Source organism: Homalodisca vitripennis, chromosome 4 (genome assembly GCF_021130785.1).
Source record: "Homalodisca vitripennis isolate AUS2020 chromosome 4, UT_GWSS_2.1, whole genome shotgun sequence".
Lineage (NCBI taxonomy): Eukaryota > Metazoa > Arthropoda > Insecta > Hemiptera > Cicadellidae > Homalodisca > Homalodisca vitripennis.
Genome location: NC_060210.1, coordinates 106719015 through 106744627, shown reverse-complemented (window position 1 = coordinate 106744627; position 25613 = coordinate 106719015). Strand labels below are relative to the sequence as shown.

Sequence of the window (25613 nt, the reverse complement as noted above, 5' to 3'; positions counted from 1 at the left end):
TAAATTGATAAAAGAAATTGAAAATTGGGATCAATTAAGTACGATTAAAGGAACCATTTCTTACTTTAAACGTGATAATATTTTGCAAAATTCAAATGGATTTAAATTGACTTTTAAATTTTGGTAGTTTGTAGCGGTTAGGAATTTATGTCATTTGGCTTAGGATTTTTTTTAATTTAAATTTTCCGATCTACAGGCAGATTTTACATTATTTTTATAAGAGCTGAAGATGATGATGGGATATTGAAAACAAAAACTGGAAATGATATTAAGATCTAATCGTATCTAATTTTATTTGTTTGAATACTTTGAGAGAACCTGTGGTATATAGTTCACTGGATAGTTATTTGTATAACAACATTGTATAACATTGTACCCTGTATTGTGTTAGTTTCCACATTATTATAACCAATGGATAATCTTTTATGATCTTCTTATTTTTAATTAAGTAAGATGAACAGCAAGCTCAATAAACAAATTGTTACGTCTATCAAATATATTATGAGTAAATAATTGAGCCTTTTCAATAAGATAAGACATACGTACAGACAAATAAAAAACTCGTGATTTTTTACGAGAGATTTGTTTACAACTCAACAATTGAACGTTCATATTTGGGATACTGGTGAATATTTAATAGGAACCTAATAACTTTTTCGATATTTTTTTTGCTTTATTTCTGATTTGGGTAATTACACATAATTTATATTGCTAAAAGAAAAATCTTTATTCGTGGGCAATCTTGGAATCGGTCAAAGAGTTAGCAGCCTTAGACCTCGAATACAAACAAACGCCAAGACATTCGAAGGCCGACGGAGGAGAATTCAAAACAATAAACCCAAGTCGCTCTCTCCGTAAATATTTCCCAAGCTTATATTAAAACTACTTTGAAGCTCAGTTGAGTGTTTGTGATGGCGTGACCGCGCTCCCTCCCCCTCCACTCCTCCTTCACTATCCAGCCACGTTGGCACAAAGGAAGCGCTGCTTCTTCTCGCTCGCTACTCGATAGTATTCTTTGCCTTTCTCTTAAACAAAGAAACTAACTGTTTCTCTCCAAGTACTGAGATGTCTTTCCATCTTTGTATACAGTGTTTGTCCAAAATTAACACTGCAATTAATTAACAATGTTTTATTGTTTGATTGTAGGTACTGCGTTGATCGAAATAAAATTTTGTATAAGAGATAGAAAATCACCACTTTAGCTAAATTTTAATATAAAATAATAATTTGGCATTTGAAAATTATGTGAGAAATATCCTGTATTCTCAGCGTGGTTGCTATAGATATATTTCCTGTCTTTGGGAAGGTAGAATATGCCACTTATTCACGAAGAATGCTGTCACTCGCAGTATATGCCACATCTGGCTCGTTATTCTCACATAGCGGAAAGGGCGGAAACTTCTAGAGAAGCTCGAAGTGGGTAGGAGCTTTCAAATGCCGAAAGATACCAGAGACCATACATCCAAAGGTCGGGAGCTGCCAAGGGCCGGGAGCTGCCAAGGGCCGGGAGCTGCCAAGGGCCGGGAGCTGCCAAGGGCCGGGAGCTGCCAGAGGCCGGGAGCTGCCAGGGGTCGGGAGCGACGATTCTTTTCGAAGTTTTCAAAATCAATTTTTAAAGTAAACTAAAAACTAGGAACGGTGCTTAGTTTAAAGTTTTCGTCGAACTTCAGGCATAAAAGATGCCTATATAAAATCCAATTAATACACATTTAGGCTATACATTTAAGATAATACTTGTTATATTTAAACATTTACTTACCTGCTTTATATTATTCCAACTTGTATTTCGACATATGTTTTGATGAAGTTAACCCATAACTTTGGTAAAATTTTTTATGAACTTACAGTAATTTGATGTATAGTTTTTATCGTTCAGATTTGAAATCTTTCCACAAAGCAAGGATTCAGAAAATTGTTTTATTTCCTGTATTAACATTTTGTTAGTTTTTGAAGCATCTTAAACAGTTCTTTTGATAGGTTTATTGTCAAATGTATGTAAAGTGCCTGTGCCGTTGTACGAATACATAAATAAATTGCAAATGTAAAATTCTACGAGTATTAATATTATTATACGATAAAATACGACTCAGATTCATGCAATCATATTTTACGGATATTTCATTTTTTTACAATAACAGCAATAAAATGTACGGTGTAATTTGCTTGTAAACAACGTATTATGTAGTTTTGTATTTATTAATATTTTATATATTGTGTTTGCTCATTTTGTTACGGGTGTACTCCTGGTTTAGGTTTAAAACGCAATAATTAATACATAATTTCTTTATTTACTCACTATTGACTGCCTCTTTATTACTCTAACCGAAAGTAAATTGATTCAAATCCGTTTCCATGACCTTTCTGAGAAATGTAGCGCTGCCTAATGTCACGTGAGTAACCTGCAATGGAACTTACCAAAGGAACAATGTGCCCGTACTGTCACTGCCGATCCTCGCCCCTCAGGCCGACACAAAGGCTGAGAGGGAGTTATTCAAATTGGAAACACCTAAAGGGGTCAACCTACCGACGCTCGCTTTGCTGAGGTGTATCTAATGCTAACCTAAGGGTCTTTATTACAGTACTTGAATTCCGATTACTACAATAACATGTGTTTATTTAATTCACTGTCCAAGTGAATGAAACTCAGAGGATTCAGAAATGTAATCTTATGTTTTCCACTAACTTGAAATAATCAATTCAGCTCGATGATAAAAATGATTAAAAATAAAAAAGCAACAATTAATATAGAAAAACACAATTCGTAACCTCAAACGTAACTGTTTCAGTGTAGTAACTTATGATTTCAAGTAATTAATAAAAGTTACTGGCCTCGGTAAACTCCAGCCTCTGAGTGTTTTTGGCCATCATTTGCTCTTGAACCGAGTCACATTTTACCAAAAAGGCAGTTATATGCTCCAGATTTTAAATACTTCTATGAAATAGAAACTGAACAATAGGCATATAGTAACTTATTTATAATGATTACAAACCAAATGAGTTCAAATATAATGTTTTGAAGGCAAATTCCTACGTTGCGATACGAGTGACAAAAATCTTCTGACAATATTCTTCTCTATTTATTCAATTCTGTTTATATCTGGGAACTTTTGCTACCCACGACCGAGGTGACTATCATGGGAGATACTTTTAAAAGAACACTAGCAGTTGTATTTCCGGATGATTTTGTTGGTACTAATGTTAATTCTTTCATTAGGAATTTAAGTTGTAATTAAAGTTAATTTGGAAGTCTAGGTTTATCTTACACTTATATGGTATCTTTGACGATAAAATTTACTATAGTTTTTTGGGCTCACTTTCTCTGTTTAACTATGTATATCAGTTCATCAAAATAAAGCCCTCGTAATAAAGACAATCATTTTATGTAAGTGTTTTATTGATCTCTCGTGGCTCAAATCTCATATAAGGATTCAGGTTAATAATTAGGAATTGTGAATCGTTAAAGACATTATTATACAGGGTCTTGTGGCTGTGTATGATAAACTTCTCAACCACAAAATCGTAGTAAGAGAGGAATTGCACTACAACCAAAATGCAGGAGAAGGCAAAAGTATTGCTAAGCGAGGGAAAACTGTAAAGAATTTGAACCCTACAGTTATTGAAAAAGGAGTCCTTCTAAAAGAAGCAAAGTTGAATGATATTAAAACACTCCTTTCAAAACATTTCACGAAAAATTGGTGTGAAAGAGACGACTTTTGAGATTTTTCCGTAATGTTTTAAATCAGCATGAACAGCTACGGTTAACTGCTGCACAAGACGTAGAAACTGATAATTCAGATTTTGGGGACATCCAAGAGGAAAATGCGGGCATTCCAATTTAATTACATTGACATAAATTATAATAATTTTATAGATTTTAATAAATCTATCTTTACAGTATTATTTTGTTTTTTTTTTCGCCACAAATTCCATTTTAAGACATCATTTTAAGAGTATAATAACTACTCAACTATATTTTTACAAAATATTAATAGTATTATAAAAACTTAATCAAAACTGATTTAATCAAAAAATGCTCCAAAAGTGATTTTGTCCAGCAAACTCCTGCAATACGCATTGTGTCCAAAAAGGTTGTTTTGGAATTAAGGACGTAATTAAATTTGGATTTGTCTATAATTAATACATATAATGAAGTATTTTTCTGTAGATGTTTTAGTATAATAATGAAATTTACCACATGCAACATAAACAAATGACAGTTTTTTCTCATTTCTAAAAATTTAGTTTAGATGAACATAATGCCTTTTGAAACTGGACGACTCATTTGCCAACAGTTTATGCACAGGATTAATCTAATATCAGGGTTGTATATGTTGGGTTGTTTATATTCTTTAGAGGTGCGCTTAGCTTTATTTTATGTTCATATTAAATTCTCACCCAGTTCTGAGGTATGTTCAAAATTAGTAATTATATGCAAAATTAGTACTTACTGTTACAATGAAGAAAATGAGTTAACAACAACAGTTTAACACAACAATTTCAAGACATATTAGTAATAGAGATGGGCAGTCTATAACGTGTTAGTCTCGACAACATCGTTATTCAGTGGTAACCTATTACCAGGATAACGTGTTACCAATAACGTCCTGTTTTCCAGTAACAGGTGGGCTGAATGATTTGGCGTTCTCATACGTATTTCTGGTATCAGGTTACTGAGTAACAGCCGAGGCTACTATCGTACAAGCAATGAGGCTAGGAATGGACCTGGTCTGACAACGCTTTTCTGGTATTACGTTACTGAGAAACCAATAACTTAGTGGAGTGAGCTGGATGGTGCGAAAAGGACTGGGAATAAAATATCAGATTGAAATAAATAATAATAAATAAATAAAATGTATTTATCAAAATATAAACGTAGTCTTGTTTTTTCTTTTTGAAAAATAAAAACAAACCCAACTTATTCGTCCTTTAATTGATCGTTCTTAGTTTTCGTTAATTAAAAGTAGTCTATTTCAAAGTAGTCTACTAATTTAAATATTATATTATAGTGAGTTATTTAAGTTTTTGTGTATAAACAATAATTGTATTGTGCAGCGAACATTTTAAATAACGTTTATAATAAGTATATTTTAAAGTAATCTACCAGTCTAAAATTATACTGAACTGACTTTAATTAAATTTTCGTATACTATTTCTAAACAGCCCTACACATGTAAATTTAGTCTGACTCAGTTAACTTGCAACTTAATTAATAACGTCAGCTCAGTAACGGCATGATGCTATAATAATACCGAGGTGGGTTGGCTGCTACATGTTACCACGGTAACAGGTTACTGGAACGTAATACCACCTAACCACGTTATTTTGTTAATAATTTATTGGCATACACCGGTATTTCCCATATCTAATTAGTAAGCTATGAGATAAGATCTTTAATTTCAACTCCATCGTTCTTCTAGACTAGCAATAATGTGTTATTATTAAAGGAAAAAAAAAGTGTGTGTGTGTGTGTGTGTGTGTGTGTGTGTGTGTGTGTGTGTGTGTGTGTGTGTGTGTGTGTGTGTGTGTGTGTGTGTGTGTGTGTGTGTGTGTGTGTGTGTGTGAAATTAACATCAGATTTAAACAAACACTCCAAGTCTGTCTCAAAGATGTAAGATTTTTTAGTATTTTAGTATAGTTTTAGTATAGCGGTCCAACTATTTTTAATTAAGAAAATGGTTTTTTAAGTTTTAACTTGGTTTGATTATTAATTGGTACCATATACAATGTCATGCAGAGCGTGTGTCAGAGGCGAGGCAAGGCTGTAGTTATCTTGAAATAATAATATTTTGCACAGTCCATACATATTATGTAGTAATGTGGTAGTAGTTTGTCTCTATTGTCTAATTGGGACCTGCACTGAAGGTTGGTAGGTGGCGTTGGTGCAGCTGATAAGAGGTGTGTCGCGTCGTCTGCTAGAGCGCATGTCTGTCAATTCAATTCTTCAGTCAGTTCTGTGTTCCAGGATGTTAGTATCAAAACAAACATGGCTCGTGCTGGAATGTCGATAATTCGTGTTCCAGTAGGTTTAGCTGAGAAGAAGTATTTAATACGTAATGACCAGCTTAGAACAAGTATTGGAGAATGGTGTAAATGCCCAAGCAATTATCAATGATTTATACGAATCTTTAGAGTTAAAAAGTGTACAAAGTAAAATGACCCAGTTAAACTATGCTTATTAAAATAATTTCTAGGCAGGTTCATAGTAAATCCTGACCCGATTTGAAAATATTGTGTATAAAATCAACTTTATTGTGTCTCAAGATGAAACAACAGAAAAAGAAACCTTACCCAGGTACATACTGCAAATTTATTTGTTCTGATTTTCAGTACTAGTATATTAAGTAATGTATTATAATAGTTAAATTAACCTAGTATATTCTTACTAACTGAAAGCAATTATGAATTTGATCTTTACGAACGTTTTTTAACATAAAACAGTAGTGTAAGTTAAGTTTTAATTTGTATGAATATGTCAACTTAAGAATATTTACTTATATCAATAGTTGTACCTTATGAATGATCTACGGAACTCGTAATAGGCCTAGTCATGTTTTATGAAAACAGAAAATAAATAGGCCTGTCGATATTTAATTCATTTTTTAATTCAACTGCTTTATTCATTTTTAAGAAGAGTGCAAAACATACTAAATATACTAATAAGCATATAAAAATTGGGACGAACACTTTTATTATACCCTAAAAGCAGCGAAAAATGATTTGTTGTCTTTTGAATAATGGTAAATTGCATTAAGTCTATTCAGATCACAACACACATTTGTATCTAAATACATGTTATAAACACATACAGATATGCTAAATGGTTTTATAAATAGCTCCCTTTAGGGGTAGGGTACGATAAGCGGACCCGGTTTTTTATATCGAAGAATGTAATCATCGATACCTAATATTCGCATCTCAAATTCTAGACTATCAATCGATATAAAAGTATCTATAGACCTCAATAACAATCATAAGTTTTAAATTTAAATATGAATTTAATATTTACAGTGATCAAAACCAATTGCACTGCAATAATTACACCTTTGAGATTCCCAGTTGCTATAATTAAAATTATGAAAACTGAAGACGACCATATTTGTTCCTCTCACAGTTACAGTTGTTTCCTTCCCACAATTTTCACATAATGGGTTATTCGGTACGAGTCAAACATGTTGAAGCCAGTAAAAACATGTCTTATCACCTTTCAAAGCAATGTCGTGTAGTTTTCTAAAATTGACTGCCATTTTTAATAATAAATGTTGCTTATGTAAAATTGAAATTACTGCACGTGATTTATTTGAAAGTGTTTACAGCTGTTGATATAGATTTTTAAATTAATTGTTCAAAATAATTAATCAGTATCGATTGATTATATCGATGGTTGTGATTAAGCAATATCGTTTGCCAATTTCGATAAAAAAACCGGGTCCGCTTATCGTACCCTACCCCCCTTTAGTTTTACAATTGATCGTAATCCCACAGTAAATTATAAACTTAGCAAACATTTGTAATTGGTACTCCTAAATAACGGATATGTAAATTTTCATTCCGTAATGGCCAAATTTAAATGATCAATTGTATTAAATTATAATCTATTTAGTCGAACTTGTGTTAAATATTTCAATGAGATATTGTGCATTTTGACTAAATGGTTGACCTAAGTTAACAATTCTGTAATAATTATTTGTAATAACTACTGATCTCTAGTTTTTATTTTTACATTATTTAAAATCGATTAAGTTTGTATAATTTAGAAAACTAAGTTAACTTTGCCTCTTAAATGTAAAATTGTTAATGACAATAACATTCTTTATAACTTAGATGATTTTAAAATGCAAGATTAAAAGTAAGTACAAACATAAAAAATTGTATACTTAATTGCTTTTTCATGCGTATAAACCTTATTGAGAGATTTTCAATAATTTATGTCTGTAGGCTACAGTCTTTCTCAAAGATGGTCTGCAAGAACTAATCACATTTTCTACTTTATAAGGTTATGCCTATAAAGTGTCCTCTAGAAAAATACTCAGCTGTTTAAGATCTGTGGTAGAAGAGAGGGCATTTCTACTGTGGTATCGTGGGGGAAAATGAAATAATACAGTACTGTTTTCATTTTTATGATTTAACATGCTAATTAATAAATTATAGAGACCAATTAAAACGCTTTTAAAAGATGTGTTTAAACTACACAACTTGGTATATCTGTTTAGATAAATAAAATCTTTATTAAGAATGGCTTTCAGTCACAAAGAATATTTTTCAAAACAACTCATGACAAGCACTCTTATAAACAGAATGACAATAGGCTATATATTTCTCTATATAATGTAATGTTATATAGTTAAAATTTAATGTTTAATATTGTTTAGTCTTATTTATTATAGAACAAATTTTATTTTTTAAACTTCTGTAACTCCACTTCTTAAAATTACATGGTTGCACATTAGGCGAGGTAAATGAATATACAAAAGTGAATAAATAACTACTCCCACTGAGTAGTTACTACTACAGGCTATCCGGAAAGATTGTAGTTGTTACTTCCTTACCATCTACTTAAGTAGTTACTCTAATTTTGTGGACTCTTGGCTCTCTCCTTAAGCCATGCGATAAGATAAGAATGTGCACCTGCTCAATTGCTGCCTACCTGCTTGACGAGTTACACCAATCAAATCACCTCATGACGATGTCGTGCTGCAATGATGAGGCTGGAGATCTAGATGGTAGGATAAGTGCTTTGTCAACAAGTAGTTGTCCTTAAAATAGTGAAAGGTCTTACAAGCTGTAAAGCAATTGACTACTACATCTAGCCACTCCAACTTTATATATTAGAATCAACAACCCATTAATCATCATTAATTTTTCTCTTCGCTGTCAAAGTTCCTCCGTGTGTCTCATCATTTTTAGACAGAAACTAAGCAATTAAAAAGTTAACTATTTCATCCTTTAACCGTAAACGTTAAGTGATATGCTAATGCTAATAAAAGTTTGACCTAATCCAGACCCCTTAAATTTGAAGCACTAAAATACAACAAGGTAGTTTTATACGCATCAATCTGAGGAAAACAATACAGGATCCAGGAAATTTTAATCAAGGACCGAACATTGCACTGGTCATTGATCAACGTAATTGTAACTTCCTTACGATAGTCTGAAATGTGGTCATACTTTGTAAGGTTAAATATAAATCTCAGTGTTTTGCCATTGTTTAATAAGTAATATATTTTCTAAATTCAGGGAATAACCAAAAACTGGGAATAAATATTCCAATATTGGAGAAACAACATATTTCAAAATATGAAGTTCTACTGCTACTCTGACAGCACCTGTCTTAGTCTGTTCAATGCTCAATATGAACCAGACACAAAGAAAAATACTTAATAATTTGTGAAAGGACTTGCATGATGTTTAGCTAATTTTAAATAATAACGATTTTGTTTTTTTTAATAGGTCATAAATTTATTTATAGAATGTTGTTTCTAAACATGAAATAAAATTGTCAAAACCTAAAGAAATATATTTTAATTCGGCTAGCTAGATGAAACTAGCCACAAGATTATGTTCTGATTCTAGTATTCATAATTGCCTAATTAAAAATTAAATAAATTTTTGTGAAATTATATAATTATGATATCTGTTTCAGAAAAGCAATTAGCCCACTCAATGGAGGAATATCTCACAGCCCTCAAATCTGCTGCTGCAACTCGAGAGTACTATCAGGTAGGGATATTGAGAAGACATTGTTATGATTCGTTCTTGGTTTTGTATTCATATATTTGAGGCCTTATAATTGAAATACACATAAACAAAAATACCTCGTCCGTGATGGGTTGCACTTAAACAGTAGGGGTGTTGCTCTATTAGGATCGTTGTTTAAGGATACCATATCTGTGGTTCTGCAATCTCTGGATGTATTGCTAGTATCTCATCCTAGTGGCAGGGGTGGGAGTCAGATTGGCATTGCTGGTCCCCGCTCTTGGCTGATAACCTGAGAGGGGGGCTGACTCTGGCTGCTATCGTGGCACAGGGACTCCTTAGGCCTCTAAAAACTGACTTGGAGGGGTAGCAACTTATGTGGGCTCCGAATCACTCATCTGAGCATGTGATCGTTAAACACAAGTTTTGGCAAAATGTGTTCTTTGGTGGGCGATTTTGAGTTTAACGTTTTCGGGGTGATGGAGACCTGGCTTTGTACTGACACATCCTTTGACAATTACATGATACCAGAGTACAAAATATCACAGAGTGACTGTGTGTCTCTGGAGCAAGGAGAGATAACAGGTGGAGGTTTTGCCTGAAAGTTGTAATACGTATCAAAAACACGTTATGAGCAGTTTTCTCTCTGTGAAGATGTGAGTTCTGGTATTGAACATATTCATGTTGTTTTGAGCTTAAATGATGTTTAACTTGGTTTGTATGCAGTGTACAGGCCAGTCTACATTGGATCCAGTTATTAAATGCTCTGTTTCATGCCTTGTTCAATGACTGATAAAGGGAATGGGCATCTGAGAAAACATCTCCATAGAGTTGGTGTTTTTAGAAATAATGCGGTCTTTAGAATATGTAATAACCAGTATATGGGACTCATGAACACCTCTTTTTTCTTTTTTGACTGCCCTGTTTTAATAAGGGAACGTTGTGTCATCCTTGGCATTGTGGAAGCTATACATTTTTCTTATTGTTGTTTCCACTATGGAAAAAATCCTATGAATGCTGTTCAGCTGCTCCAGTGATGTTTTACCTTAACTTCATCATCTGAGTCAAATTTAAACCTTCTCAAAAGTCTCTTTGGTTTTTAGAAACATTAAAATGTCTGCTGTGGCCAGCTTTGTTGCAATGATTTGTAATCCTAATAAAAATATGTGTTTGCTTAGACAAAACACAATCTCCTCAGTCTTCTTTTGATTCGCCTAATACTTTGATTACCTGAAATGAGTATATCAAAAACAGTTGCAAAAAGGGCCTATGGGGTCATAAGTAGAAGAAAGTCTGAAATTTCTTAAATAATTTATATAAAAAGTTTTCTGCTATCAAATAAAACTGATTTAATCCCTTGGTTGCTATTAGTTTGCATTCTTAATTAATAACACTATCCAAGAAAATTTAACTTTAGTGCCATACAGATTAGTAAATGGTATAATACAGTTGGACATGCAAGTGAAATAATTTGGTGAATATTTTAACCCCTTTTCAATACCTGTAGTACAACACGCTATCAACTGCCAAGATCCAGTCTGCAAGGCAACTTAAGTGGTAAAGTACAGAAAATAATAAATTCAACTAAAATGGAGGTGGCAGAGAATAATTATGTCATCATCTCATAGTTACGTAAAATCTATCCATCACAAACATGTTTGGTTTGTGGAACAGCTAGAGCACACAATTAAATGGAATTAGAAACAAGATCAAAAGGATTTTGAATATTAGATGTAAAAATATTTTTACATTATTATGATAGACTCATGAACTAAATGTAAACTAATTTTTACACCAAATTTGATGAATTGAAATATAATAACTGTTTAAATTCTTTCACCTTTGTTGGACTAATAAAGTTAACATTGGTTAAGTTCTTAAAATGCGTAATATAGTGATTTTACAAATATAGTTTTGCAGTATCCTGTATAATACAGTAGTAAATAAAGCAGTTTAAATAACTTCAGTATCTATATGTATACTATGACAACCTGATGAAGCTCACAGCACAAATTTCTGCAAAGAATGATTTCACTGCCAAGGATAGTTATAATTGACTGTTTATCATTTAGTGTCCTAGCCAACAATAGAACAAAAACGTTTAAAATAATCCACACAAATCTTTTTACTATTAAATAAACTGTATTTTTTTGGTTGCCGTTTGGTTTGACTTATTAACAATGACACTTTAAATGAAAAAATAACTTTGGTGGCATATAGATTAGTAATTACAAGGGCTATCCAGAAAGTAACAGATGTTTTGAAAAAAACTAACCAACTAAAATTCGTAAGGATATTCCATGAAGTAAACTTGGTGAAATGTATGGGAAATATTCCGAGAGTTCAGTCATTGTAATTTTCAATTGCAGTCACGGGATTTTCAATTGCAGCACACATTTTAATTAATCACAGTGAGAAAAGTAAAAGCGATACAGACTACAGCTCAGTGCGTACTGAACGCCAGAGTGTTTTGACATCAAGATGGTGGCTGTAGCCCATCTGGTGGGCGTTTTAATTGCCCACTGCCGCACCATTCAAAAACGTCTGTTACTTTCTGGATAACCCTCATAGTTTCCTATAGTTGGTCATGGAAGTATAATAATGTGATGTAAATCTATAGAGATAATTATGTATTAGGTTAGTTCTTTACCTGAAGATGAGATCAGATTGCAGATCTCGAAACGTAGTGTTACTGATTTCTTGTCTCACTGAACGATGGCAAATGTCCGGAAAAATCCTGTTTCCTTCTCAGTAATGATTAATATGGTCTTATTCTGGTTCCAACCCATTATGTTCCACAATTTATTTTCTTAGTTTCAAATTTGATTTCTGCCAAATTACAACACAATTTGTGGGGAAATGGTGTTTAGTTCTATCCTATATGGACAGAAACAAGATTGTCAGTCATAAAAACATGAATTTTACTCCATAGGTGGAAAAAATTTAATGATACTATCAGAATCTGTAGTTACAAGTTTATACTGATACTGGTTCTTTATTGCAGCAAATAGCTTCTGATGCCCATGACTTACTGTGTGGCAAACATAGTTGGGTGGCCACCTCCCACGCACGACCAACCTACTGCAACGTCTGTAGAGAAGCTCTTTCGGGTGAGTTACATTCTTGCATATTATTATGACAATGAACATCGGAAAATGAGGACTTTTTATTACTCTCTAAGAACATTATTTTTATAAAAGTAGTTACACTTTCAATAATCTTGGTTATTTAACTAGAGTAGAGTAGAAAAGAAAATTTATTGTTTGTGTTTTCTCTGAGAAAAACAATGACATCATATTACATTCATACAATTTACAAACGTTTTAACGTCTCAAATGGTGGAGATCATCCAAATTGGACTGGTCAGTCCATAAGTCAATTCTTCAGAGTTTTGCCTGTCAGTATCTGTAGATGGTCTAGGAGACGGATATCCAGTTTGGTGCCAATGTAGTCAAATTTTTTGTAAACTTATGTTTTCAGCATATAACATTGCAGGTCCTAAATACGGACCTGCAAAAAGTTGTTATGATTCTTAATTACTTGAAGGCATTTAGATGTTTCCGTTTGATGTAAGTTGACAATGATTCTTATTGCCTTTTTTTGTAAAATCAAAAATTTTCCTTGTTTGTATTATGATCCAACCCATGCAATTAGACCGTATATTTGATATGGGCCTCACAAAGGCTGAAGTATGCTGTTCTAGATGTGGTATTGTCAGCAATGGTTTTTATTGTTTTTAACGCAGTCAACTACAGACAGCACAAAATCTATTTGCATAACTGGTCAATGTGGGGTGTCCAAGTGAAGTCTGCATCAATTGTTAGTTCCAGGAGCTTTACTTCTTTTTCAGGATGTACTGTGCAAGCTTTGTCAAGTTGTTTCTGTAATGAAATAGGATTTGTTTTTGCTGTATTAGCATTTAGTTATTTTCTGTACAGTACAGTATTAGCAAGCTCTGACTAAGCTTGTCTAAGCCGACTAAGTGAGTCCTAGGACCTTCAATCCTTGGAAGGTCTTGTCATTTAAAGTAAGAGCAGAATTGTTAGCATACATTAAGCATGAGCACATATTGTTCAGTTGAAGAGGAGGGTCATTTGTAAATAAGATGAAGAGAACTGGATTTAAAACAGAACCCTTTGGTAACTCTTATTTTGGAGTAGATTTAACAGTATTGATCTTGTTTTCTAAAAATTTAATCTTCACCACTTGACTGTGTCTCTTTAAATGGGAGTAAAACAAATCTCTTGCTTTATCTCTCAGTCCTAGAACTTCCAGTTTTAAAATCATTATGTCATGTCCGAAAGAATTAAATCGTTTGTTATAATCAAGCAGTATTTCCTTCTTCAAGCTTGTTAATTATTTCTCCTATAAATCTAACCGGTGCTGTAACTTTAGATTTTTCTCTTTCATATCCATGTTTCTTTTCTGTCAGTTAGTTGTTAATGTAAAAAATAGTCTAAAATTCTATAGAGAAAATTTTTTTCTATTACTTAAAAAAAGTGAAGTAAGAATAACTGGTCTGTAATTAGTCTGCATATCACCAATTAACATTTATTTAACATGAACAAATTACGAGTAATGTTATATTCTGCACCACACTGAAGTCCATAAGTTATTACAGCTGATGTTCACAATGATGAAGTCAGATGCTGTGTGCTGTTGTGCCACCTCAACTTACAGACTAACATTACAACTAAGCACTTAATGTTATTTTTCCGTTGTTAAAGATCGCATTGAAATTTATTGACAGTTCAGTCCCCACACTCTAAACTAATAACCTTTAAATTTTAATTTTAAACAAATTCATGTAAATAAATTTTTGGTTTTTTCAAGAAACGCATGCACACTTTTAGCTGTGGCCATTTTATATATAATATATATTTATTTAGAGGTTGCTGTGCCCATTCACTTTTTACTTAGAGTCAAGGTTACCTTCTGAAACCAGAAGATAAGTAACTACTAATGTGGTAAAAGGATTAGTGGTATATTATTTATAGCATCTTCATAGTACAAAAGTATAAAATGAATTAATTACCCCATTGAAGTTGTGAGAAGTGATTGCAGACTTTCAAAACGCACATGCGTATGTGCACACGCTCCCGTGCATGTGTGTGTATGTGTTGTTTTACAGTTACATTGACAGTGTCTTATTTAGACATTTCATTTTGTACTAAACCATTGATGTGTTATAGAATCTAAAAAATACATGTTTTCATAAATCTGTGGAATGTGTAGGGGTAACATCACATGGCTACAGCTGTGTCGTCTGCAAGTGGAAAGTCCATAAACGGTGTTCCACCAAGGCGATCAGCAACTGTAAGTGGACCACACTAGCCAGCATCGGAAAAGATATCATAGAGGATAAAGATGGGGTAAGTTACTGAAAAAATCATAAAGCTGTTGTTTACCTAAAATTTATAAATAAACTATTCTAAAATACATGGTTTATATATATCAAATCATGAATTTGATGTGTAATAAAATCACAACTTAATATCGCCAACTAATAATTGGTGGTAACTCAAGTTTAGTAGATATTACTTGGAAGTTTAGAGGGGCTATATAAGTTGATGTGTTGTAGAACATCTCAATGCCCCACCAGTGGATGGAAGGAAACCTCCCAGTGTCCGCAAAGTGTGCTGTTTGTGATAAAACTTGCGGCTCTGTACTCAGGTAACTTTCATTTATTAAATTATTTAACTATGAATTAATACATTACAGGTCTGATTAGGAATACAAATTTCTAACTTTGAGATAGAAAGTTAAGATTTATTTAATTGTGAAATATACCTAATTCACAGTAAAAATTTAACAAATAAGTTGTGTGCAGATTTTACATTGTATTTACATGTTAGACATACATTTCAAATTTTATAACAACTGGACAGTCCTTTTGGCCTCTTCAACTCACATCCATATACCAAACTCATCCCCCATTAGCGAAAGTTAAGTTCCCAAGATGTCTGACAGTCAATATACAAAGCTGTCTGAGTTACCACTGATATCAAGCAAGACAATATGTACAATTGTTGACTTCAGTAGAAAAACACAAGAAGTATATCTACTTCATCAGTAAGTACCTGATTCTCGGCCACAGACATAGACAAATGTCTATAGCTATTAAAAGATTAAAACAAGCCAAAACATTATGGGAAGTTGATATTTATTAACCCTCTATCAGGCGCTTAAAATTAGAAACTCCATCAGGCGCTCACGGAGGTTTCCTCCAGGTTAGCGAATAATGGATATCATAGGCGTTTAAACGGTTTTTATTTGTTTAAATATTCATACTGATTTAATTACAACGTAATATATTCGTTTTTAGAAATTAAATAAAAATTACTCTCTTATGTACTAAAATTCCAAATAAGAAATTCAAAATCTTAAAAAATGTTATTGTATAATAACAAGATAATTAATTTTAAGGAATAATGCAATTAATTGTAAAAATTTTTAATTTACTGTAATAATATGTGGGAATTAACTTAGTTTTTAACTTATTACAAAAACAACTTACTTCAATTCTTGAGATATTATACAATTCTAATGTCAATTATTACTCTGAAATCAAAATTTATTCTGTACTAAAAATTTCTTTACACACTGCACAAAGTTTCAAAACATTTTCCTTCTTGTTCTTATAACGACAATGTTCACTCCATAAACAGTACTAAAATGTTCCATAGCACACTGGTACTGTACTGACAAGTCTCTCATTTTCATTCTCCATTTCACAAAATTCAAATGAAATATATTGTAAAACAAAAAGAAACCATCACAGTCCACACATTTAGGTGCACACGGATTATTACTCCATAAAAACTAAACACAATAAGGCGCTCACGGAGATTTCTGTTAAACACTAAAAACACAACATCGGACGCTCACGGAGGAATCGTCCAGTCTCGCTCGGAAGTAGACCTCATACTGACAGATTTTGACTAAGATAAGCGGGAGGCTATTGCTTCGCTTCCCCGAAAGATGCTCGTGAAGTACACTGCAGGAAACGACTGCCAACATCAGAAAAGTAGTACTATTATTAGTAATAAAAATTACACGGAGGAAAACTCCGTTTAGGGCCCGATGTAGGGTTAAAAAATAAAAACAGAGGATAATGTTTATGAATCTAAATATCCTCATGCAGTAGTTAATTCCTTTCACTCACACTATTGCTTTTCTAATCTATTGTTACAACCATCAAAACCAGTAAATTTTAAATTGTATTATTTTTGTAACAGATTAAAATTGGTTAAATTAAAATTCAAACGGTTCGCACAGAGAACGGTAAGCGGAAGTTGAAGTGTAACCTGTGAACGGTAATTATCGTATAACCAGTAAATGTAAACAAGGATGTTTGTCATTCAAATTGAACATATCGGTTTTGGTTAGAGGGTCCTCACAAATTAGAGGAGCTGCCGGTTTCTTTTAATTTCCAGTTTGTAACCCCTCATTTTGTTAGCAACCATGTTGTTATCAAGATCTCGGCCTGATTTCTTTCTTCAGAATAGTGAAACAGTAAGAGAAGGATATATTTAAGTTCTCTCATTTCTTTTACATGTGATTTTAAAATTAACTTATGAAATTCTAAATAGTGATAATTAATTTCATTTGTTTAGCTTGATGAAATAATAAATGAATATAACATTTTCTCATTTAATTTGAAAATATAATGAATGTAAGTTTGGGGAACACATGCTCAGTGTGTGTTTGCAAATTGAGTATAAGATGTTTGAAGTAGTGTTTTAAACCAATATTTATTATTATAGTGATTTAAATGCTTATAAAAGAAGAAAGTGAGTGATTCATTTTCCCAGCTAATTTAACTGGGTATAATGAAATCAATCTACTTAAATAAAAAAAGTAATATTGCAAAAGTTGAAGAGGAACAGGTGAGTCATAAATACATAGTATAAAAGTATATCACACTACATAAACATTGAACATCATCATATGGCTCAAACTAAGTGGGGCTAAATACTGTTCAAATTTGACCACACACACGCCAAACCTTCATCAATATGACATTCAAGCTTCTGAGTACCATCATTATAACAATGTGGTACCTCAATAATTGACTAAAACTGATCTATTTCATATGGTGACCAACAGTTGGGCTAATACAATTAACGCAGAATCCACATATGATCAACTTCATTGTAAGAATATCAAGTTTCAGTGAGAAAATTATGAATATAATGTTTTTTGGTAGAACCTAATTTTCATATTTTGAATTATATTTATCAAATCTTCATTTTTATTAATTTTGTAAAAAGTCAGTCGTTTAGAACAAAATAAAAAATTATAATTGGTTTTTTTTTATTAAATATAATTAGATAAAAGCATTTAGACGTAGGCCCAAATGTTAAAGAATCAATTAGTTCTAAGATTAAAACCTTTGATCTTACTAGTTAATTTTGTATTCTCGATAGACAATGATTACAGTGAGATTGTGCTGTCAGGTTACAGGACTGGAGGTGCTTATGGTGCAGAGCTACAGTACACACAGCATGTCGACCGAACCATCCAGAAGTCTGTCCCCTTGGCCCTAGCCGGGTCAGTGTGGTGCCTCCCACTGCATTACACAGCATAGGTATATATTAACAATATAAGAGTACTGTAGAACACGATACTGTAATTTAATAGTTTTATCGTTATCCTGTATAAAAACTATTCATTGAGAAAAAATTAACACTGCCAACAGTAAATCTTACAGTTAATTATGTATATTTTGAATATTTGATGTTTCCCCTAATTACAAGGTTGGAATATCAGGCTTTGCTGAAGTTGCACACAATATTTCAAGCTCACTCCATTCTTGATGTGTTGTGCAGATCAACATACAGGTAAAAGTTTTTTGCATCGCTCAGCAAATGAAAGAGAAATTGTGCCAGCCTACCAGACATACTTAAATAAAACCCTATGGAGTGACATGTACCATTATCAAACTCAATGTTGTCTTTACAAAAATTAAGCTTCATGGAAAATTTCAAAAGATTTCTCAAGATATCATGGGGACAGACAGAAATAAAATTGTAACACTCACTCTTGTTTTTTTTTTCTTTCAAATAAGAAAAGTATTTTGTACATTAAAAAATAATATATATTATATCATGTTTGTTTGAATTTATTGTCAGTAGTACATAACAGTTCTACAAAGCTCTTAAAGGTGGCAAAATACAGATGAAAATTTAGGAAAACTTTACTATTGATTCAAATTTGTTAGATAACTAAATTTGAATGTGTGTGTTTCATATTGTTGTATACCACATAACCTATATTACTGAGCCAGTGATTTCCATGCTTCTGGGTGTAGGAAGCGACGAAGCATGGGAGGCGATACGGCCTCAAGACTGTTCCCCTCTCCTGGTCTTTGTCAACTCCAAATCTGGAGACAACCAAGGTGTCAAGTTCCTTCGTAGGTTCAAACAGCTGCTCAATCCGGCACAAGTGTTCGACCTTATAGCCACTGGTCCCAGTCTTGGGTAATACACTGCTGTCTGGCTCACTGATACACTGTTTCCAATATAAAGTGCATGTAGATGTACAGTACAACCCCGATAAGTCGGCCCCCGTTAACCTGGAAGTCCGGCTAACCCGGACCGATTTTCAATTAAATAATAAATAAATCATACAAACATTTCAATAATAAAAACGTAATATTTTTTAGTGGTATAGGATCCGTGAATCTATGTTGCATCAGTATTTGATGGGACTGTAAGACAGTGAGTGTGTGACTCATGGCACACGGCGCCCGAGTGGCGGTCATTGTCCCGGATTCTTGGAAACAATAACAGACACGTATTTCCCCAAATCCTCTCCCACGCTACCGCCACGCCTGGCCCCTCAGTACCGTTCCTACCTCGCTCCGGAGGTCATGGAGATGCAGTGACCAAACTAAACGAACTAATGGTTTATTTCGAGCGGCAGGCAGAAACATCGCTGGCTGAATTGCTCATGTTGAAGAGACTGCGGGATCGCACAGCACTCAAGCGGCAGACGACATTGGCACAACCAAAGCTGACTGAGTTTTTTACCAGGAAATGAACAGTTATACATGTACTGTAAGGATTAATAATAATTAAATGTGCATATGTTTGATGTTTTTACAATTATAATGGAGTTTATCTATAAGTATACCGTATTTTATTAATTTTTACCTAATTCTCCGGCTAACCCGGACTTTCGTTAACCCGGATCGGCCGCGGTCCCGATTAATCCGACTTATCGAGGTTCCACTGTACTCATTTTAGTTACTAAGCCAATTGTCCTTTATTCTTCTATTTTCCTTACTATATCTCTGGTTTAAAATAAATCGTATATTGAAGGTATTCTTTGTTTATGCTTCTTTATTAAAGAAAAATTAAATTAGCTGATTTTTTCTTTTATTTGTGAGGCCTCATGTTTTCAAAGGAAACTTAAATTCTTTTCAGAAACAAGAATCATTTAATACAAGAAAAATCTATCTATTAAATAAAAACATTACTAATTAATTATTTTAACTGTTTGCATCTTTGTAGCATTAATACTCAGCAAGAATTACAAGTCATGTTCGTTGATAACAAAGTCTCACAAAAAAAGCTAGAAATTATATTTTCAATTGATGAAGAAATAAAATATTCATGTTAGTTTTGAATTAAACATTTCATTTGTGTCACAGGTTACGTTTATTTCGCCACTTCGACCCTTTTCGAATCCTAGTTTGTAGTGGAGATGGTTCAGTTGGCTGGGTTCTCTCAGAAATTGATCGACTTCACATGCAGGTAAAGTAATATTACATCACTAGTACCATCTATATTGTTTTAGTTTTTGGATAGGAGGATACACTTTCAGGCATGTTCAAATGATATGACTGTGCTTTGCTTGCTGGGTCTTTTAATAGGATAATAGATGTCTCTTTAATAAATCTTTATTACAAATATTTATTAAGTTCAATTTTGGATTTAAATATTCTCAATCCAACCAGCCAGAAAATTCAATAATTTCATTATGCTGACTACTCCCTGATCAAAACATATTAGTACCTGAGTTTGAAAGTTAACTACAAACTATCTAGTAGAACTACATAACATGAGCTAAATTAAAGTTTAGCTAGTTTATGTTTGTGTTAAGACATAAAAAGTAAGAGTTGTTGGTGAAACTAAAGTATTCTCTGTGTAGCCTTGAGGATGGCTAAACAGGGATGCTAATTAAAACAGTGTATTCCTGTAGCTAGACTTGTGTTCCGGTAACGAAATAAGAAATCATTGATACCAGTTATCTAATTTCTTCTTGAGGTTCTCAAATTTAATTTTTTGTAAGTGTGAGAGTGTTACGTAAATGTTAATTGAGGCTTCTAATTGATCAGTAGTTGTCGTTTATGTATCAACATCTTCATATTTTACATAAAACTGTCAATACATTAAATTTAATTAAAATAATATTCTTCTTGTGTATGTGTTTATTTTTAATGTTCAGAGTTTTTAAAGAATAGTGTAAACGATTTGCAGACACAGTGCCAGGTGGGAGTGTTGCCGCTAGGCACCGGAAATGACCTGGCCAGGGTGCTAGGGTGGGGAGCCTCTTGTGACGATGACACGCACATTCCGCAGCTACTAGACCGCTATGAGAAAGCCAGTGCAAAGATTCTTGATAGGTAAATAAATATGTTGTCATAGTATCAATCATGCAAAAAATTATTTCACGTATATTATTCAATTTAAAATTTTATTGTGGCCCTTAACAACATTTTTGCTTTTTAGTAATGTTTATGTATTAGAAAATTAAGTTATTTTGAATAGTAACAGTAATCCGAGCAAGCTTCTAGTTAGGTTGTACAAATTAGCGGAAGTACACAATTAAGGATGTTTAGAAATATAATCAGTTGCAGAAAGTTGTAAATGTTAGAGTATAACCCTTACATGTTAAGTCTGAACACACTGGAAATATAAAAAATGAAAAAACTGCACATTGGAGACTTAAAGTATCTTGTTTCAAGTATGAAATAATATATGAACCAGGTAATGAACATTAAGTAGTAGATATTCTTTCTAGAGTCTACTCTTCAATTGGTAGAAATTTATCGAAGTTGATCATGAAGCCGTTTGTCATCCTGAAGAAACAAGAACATACCATTGTGTGATTAGAGAAACCTTGCATATTTTCTTGAAGAAATACATTGTCATTTGTACTTGTCACATGTGCTGAAAAAACTCATACACTTTTGAAAGCATATAGAATACAAAAACAATTAAAATACTAAATATTTACTAAAAAATACTCTTTTTGTTAAACTTTAAATAACGTGTTGTCACAAACTCCTAAAAATTGGTAAAATACTCGGTGCTGGGGAGTCTTAGTATGTAACTAAGCCCAGTGCTTGAGTGTCACTGTGGTTAAATGACAGAGGAAACATTTTGAAAAACTGAAAAATAATAATTGATCCTCAAAGGTTTTAATATAATAGTTCAGGTCACTGCTGTCTAGTTCACTTGTTGTCTTGTAACAATTTATAGACATGCTGTAATAGAGTGAAATCAATTTAGAATATAAATCAACTACATGAAGTTGTTTACAGTATGTGCATAAAAGTAACTTTGACAAATTTATTTGACTAACTTAAATTAGTGAAGATAACTCTAATAAAATTAACTAGTAATAAAATATATATTGTCATGAAGGGATAATGAGGCACATTTAAATATTATTGGATGATCATATAGTTTAATATTAAATAGGTACAACAAGAAAATTATTAAACTAATTAATATAAGTTAAATAGAATGCAACATTGAAATACAAATTATTAATACAACAGGAGAGTTGAATGACATTATTTAAATTGATAATGAATCCAAGAAAACCTCTTTTTTGTTTGGTTTTCAGATCTAAATATCTTTCATTTCAATAGTATATAGTTATAGATTATTTAATTTTATTAATATAACATGTTTTTGCACGAAAATTGATTTTTGGGTTTTGTGATATTGTTGATGTGAAATACAACTTTTACATAATTGCTTTGCTTTATTTCAACACTAGTTTGTACTTTGTATCAATTATGAAAGAAAAAGGGGATAATAAAAAAAATGTTACTATGGCAAACATAATAAATTATAGATACATGTACAGTATGTTCAGTTCATAGAACAATACATAGATTAGCTATTCACAATAGCAAAAAATAGATTTACAATTTTAAATGTTTAGTGTAGTTTCAGGGTTGGATTCTAAGATCCCACCCCCTCCAAAACAGATAACTATTTGGTTTTGGAGATAATGGTATATTTGCATCTTTTATTCTTAGTAAAAGATTGTATGAATGATCTCGTTTGAAAACTAAGTCGATTTATACTCTGGGAACAAAAGTAATATTAATTATATAAGAGCACATTTCTTAAAGAGTTAACACTAAGGAAAATTGTAGATGGTTTTATTAATGACTTGCATGAACTTTCTGAAAGTTGTGACTGTAAGGACTTGAAGTAGGAGCTTATCAGTGATTTAATTGTTATTGGTGTTCCAAATTAACATTTGTTTGAAACTTTGTAACTAGATGACCTTTTAACTCGGAGCACAGCTATTTTAGAAGTTCAATAGGTTCAGGAGCTTGAACAGGTTGAAAAAGCTGTTTAAGAAGTGGAACTTATTTTGTGGAACGTATAGTGAACAACAAGTTCATTTTTTGTTTCCTAATAGGTTTTATGATAACAATAAATTTAGATACAAGGAATATCATAAACTGAACGAGTAAACTAAAATTAGGTTCTTACCTTCATCAAATGTCAGTCCCATGAGTCAGAGAATACCTACTTGTTTTTTTGTTGTCATCAGCAATGTAGATAATGAAATTTAGCCATGGTACTCTCAAATCACATAAAACACACACAAATTCCCATAATTTAAAATAGGCCTAAGTCAAGGTAATTAAACGAGTGCAAGTACATGTTCACGGAACAGCTAGATCTGGACAGATATCAAGTACTCTCCATTCCTGGGTCGAGTACACTACTGCTATTATTATCACATGATTTATCTATTATATGACATTTAAGGTCACAATGTTGGCAGTTTCCAACCGTATTCTTACTATTGAGTGTATATTGACCATACTGTAGTCTTTAATAGAGTGAATTTGAAAGATGTAAATGTAATTAAATGGCCTAATATACTTATTCATTTTTAGCCATAGTCATTACATTTGAATTGTACTAGGCCCTAAATTTAGGATTAGTGAAAATTGATTATGTATGTTCACAAATATAGTGAAGCCAAACGACAAATATTTTACAGTTTACCTGTTTATCTATATGAATGACTATCAATGTATAATTGACTTGATGTATTAAGTCTTACACTCAATATTCACTAAAATAGCATATTTGTTTGTTATTAAAGTTTGACTGTAAGAATACAAGTCATAATATCCTGTCTTTTTTTCACAAAATTTTGCACTATAAAGTTGGACTTGTTAATGCAAATCTAAGGATCATTTTTAAAACCAATTGGAGTCCTATGTAAATTTTTTTCTAATTCTGTTCTGGCTTTGTTTGTATCTAGGATTTTAATAAAAATAACTAGATACGACAAAACTCCAGGATGGGAGCTGTGATTTTGTTCTCAAGGATAAGAAGCTGATAAATCCTGTACTGCACCTAAACCAATAATGCCTTCTGAGCGGATTCCGGAGTAACAGGATATTCATGATGTGTCGAGAGAAGCCTGTTTTTTGTTTAGCCTATTGCGCGATTCACAGAGTTTATACCTAATATAATTTATTGCAAATGCACAATTTGTAATAAATGCAGAACTTATAGCAATTATATCAGCTGATAATACACAGCTACTCGTGTAGTGTTATTTTAAAAAGTGTGAGTTGAAGTGTGCTTTATTTCAAATATAGTATGCAGAAATAACAACTGTATAGTGTGAAATTCACTATTTTTAATCAACTATTTAAAATCTTTGAATATTTCAAACAGTGGTATTTTACTTATAGTTCTACAATGTACACAATTTTGGAGATTTGGCAGTGAAAAGACTCTTGTATTCACTCCAATATTTAGTTTTATTGACTCTTATATTTAAAGTAAATTTTGATATTTAAGTTAAAAATTATTAAAATGACTTTGCAAAAAAGGGAAATTTATTCCAATAATGTCACATACATAATTATTTGTTCTCACTGTTGAATTCATAATGTGTGTTATTTTAGGTCTATTTCAGATGACATGTTCACTAGATTTGTTACAACAATAAAAATTACCGTTAAGCACAGAGACTTAATGTTGTTCCCTAATTGTAGACTCAACTACCTACATACTTTCTTGTTTTTTGACAAATATTGTGTTCAGAAGATAAAAGCATAAAGGTTCAGTTAGTTGTAAACATTTTTATAGATGGAGTATAATGACATTTGAGCGTAGTATTCCCATGGGATCCTCCACTAAGCTGACCCTGAGTAGTGGACTGGAGGGAGAAGGTGTTAACAGTATGGCAGCATATGAAGACTCCGTGGTGGCGCATTTAGCAAAGATCCTTCAGTCCGACGAACATTCCATCATCATCTCTTCAGCCAAGTCAGTCCTAAGTATAGGTTTAAAATTTAGTAGTAATGGGTTAGTTCTTTAATTTCAGTTTACAGTTCTTTGATTTCCATTTGCAGTTCTCAGTTGTGGTTTCAACAACTTACTAATTTTAATTACAGTTTTTAAAATATGTGGTTTACCCATACAGTTCGGCATAGAAACTGAAGACTGGCATAGCCAAGTGTCAACATTGCAAGTAATAAATAATGAAGAGTGATTGTGTGTAATATAAAGCATTCAATAAGACTTCATTATGTGCATACTTATTGTTCCAAATTAACAACACAAAATTCACTATTTCAATTGTGTTTTTGGAAATATTAGAAGCTGATGTTTCTTAAAGTGAAACTTGTGTTT

General features: G+C 32.4%; 1 protein-coding gene across 1 annotated transcript in view; it reads left to right on the top strand.

Annotated features, from left to right (window-relative positions):
* Window positions 1-5954: 5954 nt before the first annotated feature.
* Window positions 5955-25613, top strand: part of LOC124359916 (diacylglycerol kinase eta) — a 66578-nt gene continuing 46919 nt past the window's right edge. Inside the window, exons 1-10 of the mRNA XM_046813051.1 lie at window positions 5955-6292; window positions 9641-9717; window positions 12698-12803; window positions 14929-15065; window positions 15275-15366; window positions 18153-18283; window positions 19007-19175; window positions 20351-20453; window positions 21180-21325; window positions 25068-25247. Coding sequence (XP_046669007.1) covers window positions 6262-6292; window positions 9641-9717; window positions 12698-12803; window positions 14929-15065; window positions 15275-15366; window positions 18153-18283; window positions 19007-19175; window positions 20351-20453; window positions 21180-21325; window positions 25068-25247 — 1172 coding nt within the window. The 5' untranslated portion in view covers window positions 5955-6261. The remainder of the gene's footprint in view (window positions 6293-9640; window positions 9718-12697; window positions 12804-14928; window positions 15066-15274; window positions 15367-18152; window positions 18284-19006; window positions 19176-20350; window positions 20454-21179; window positions 21326-25067; window positions 25248-25613) is intronic.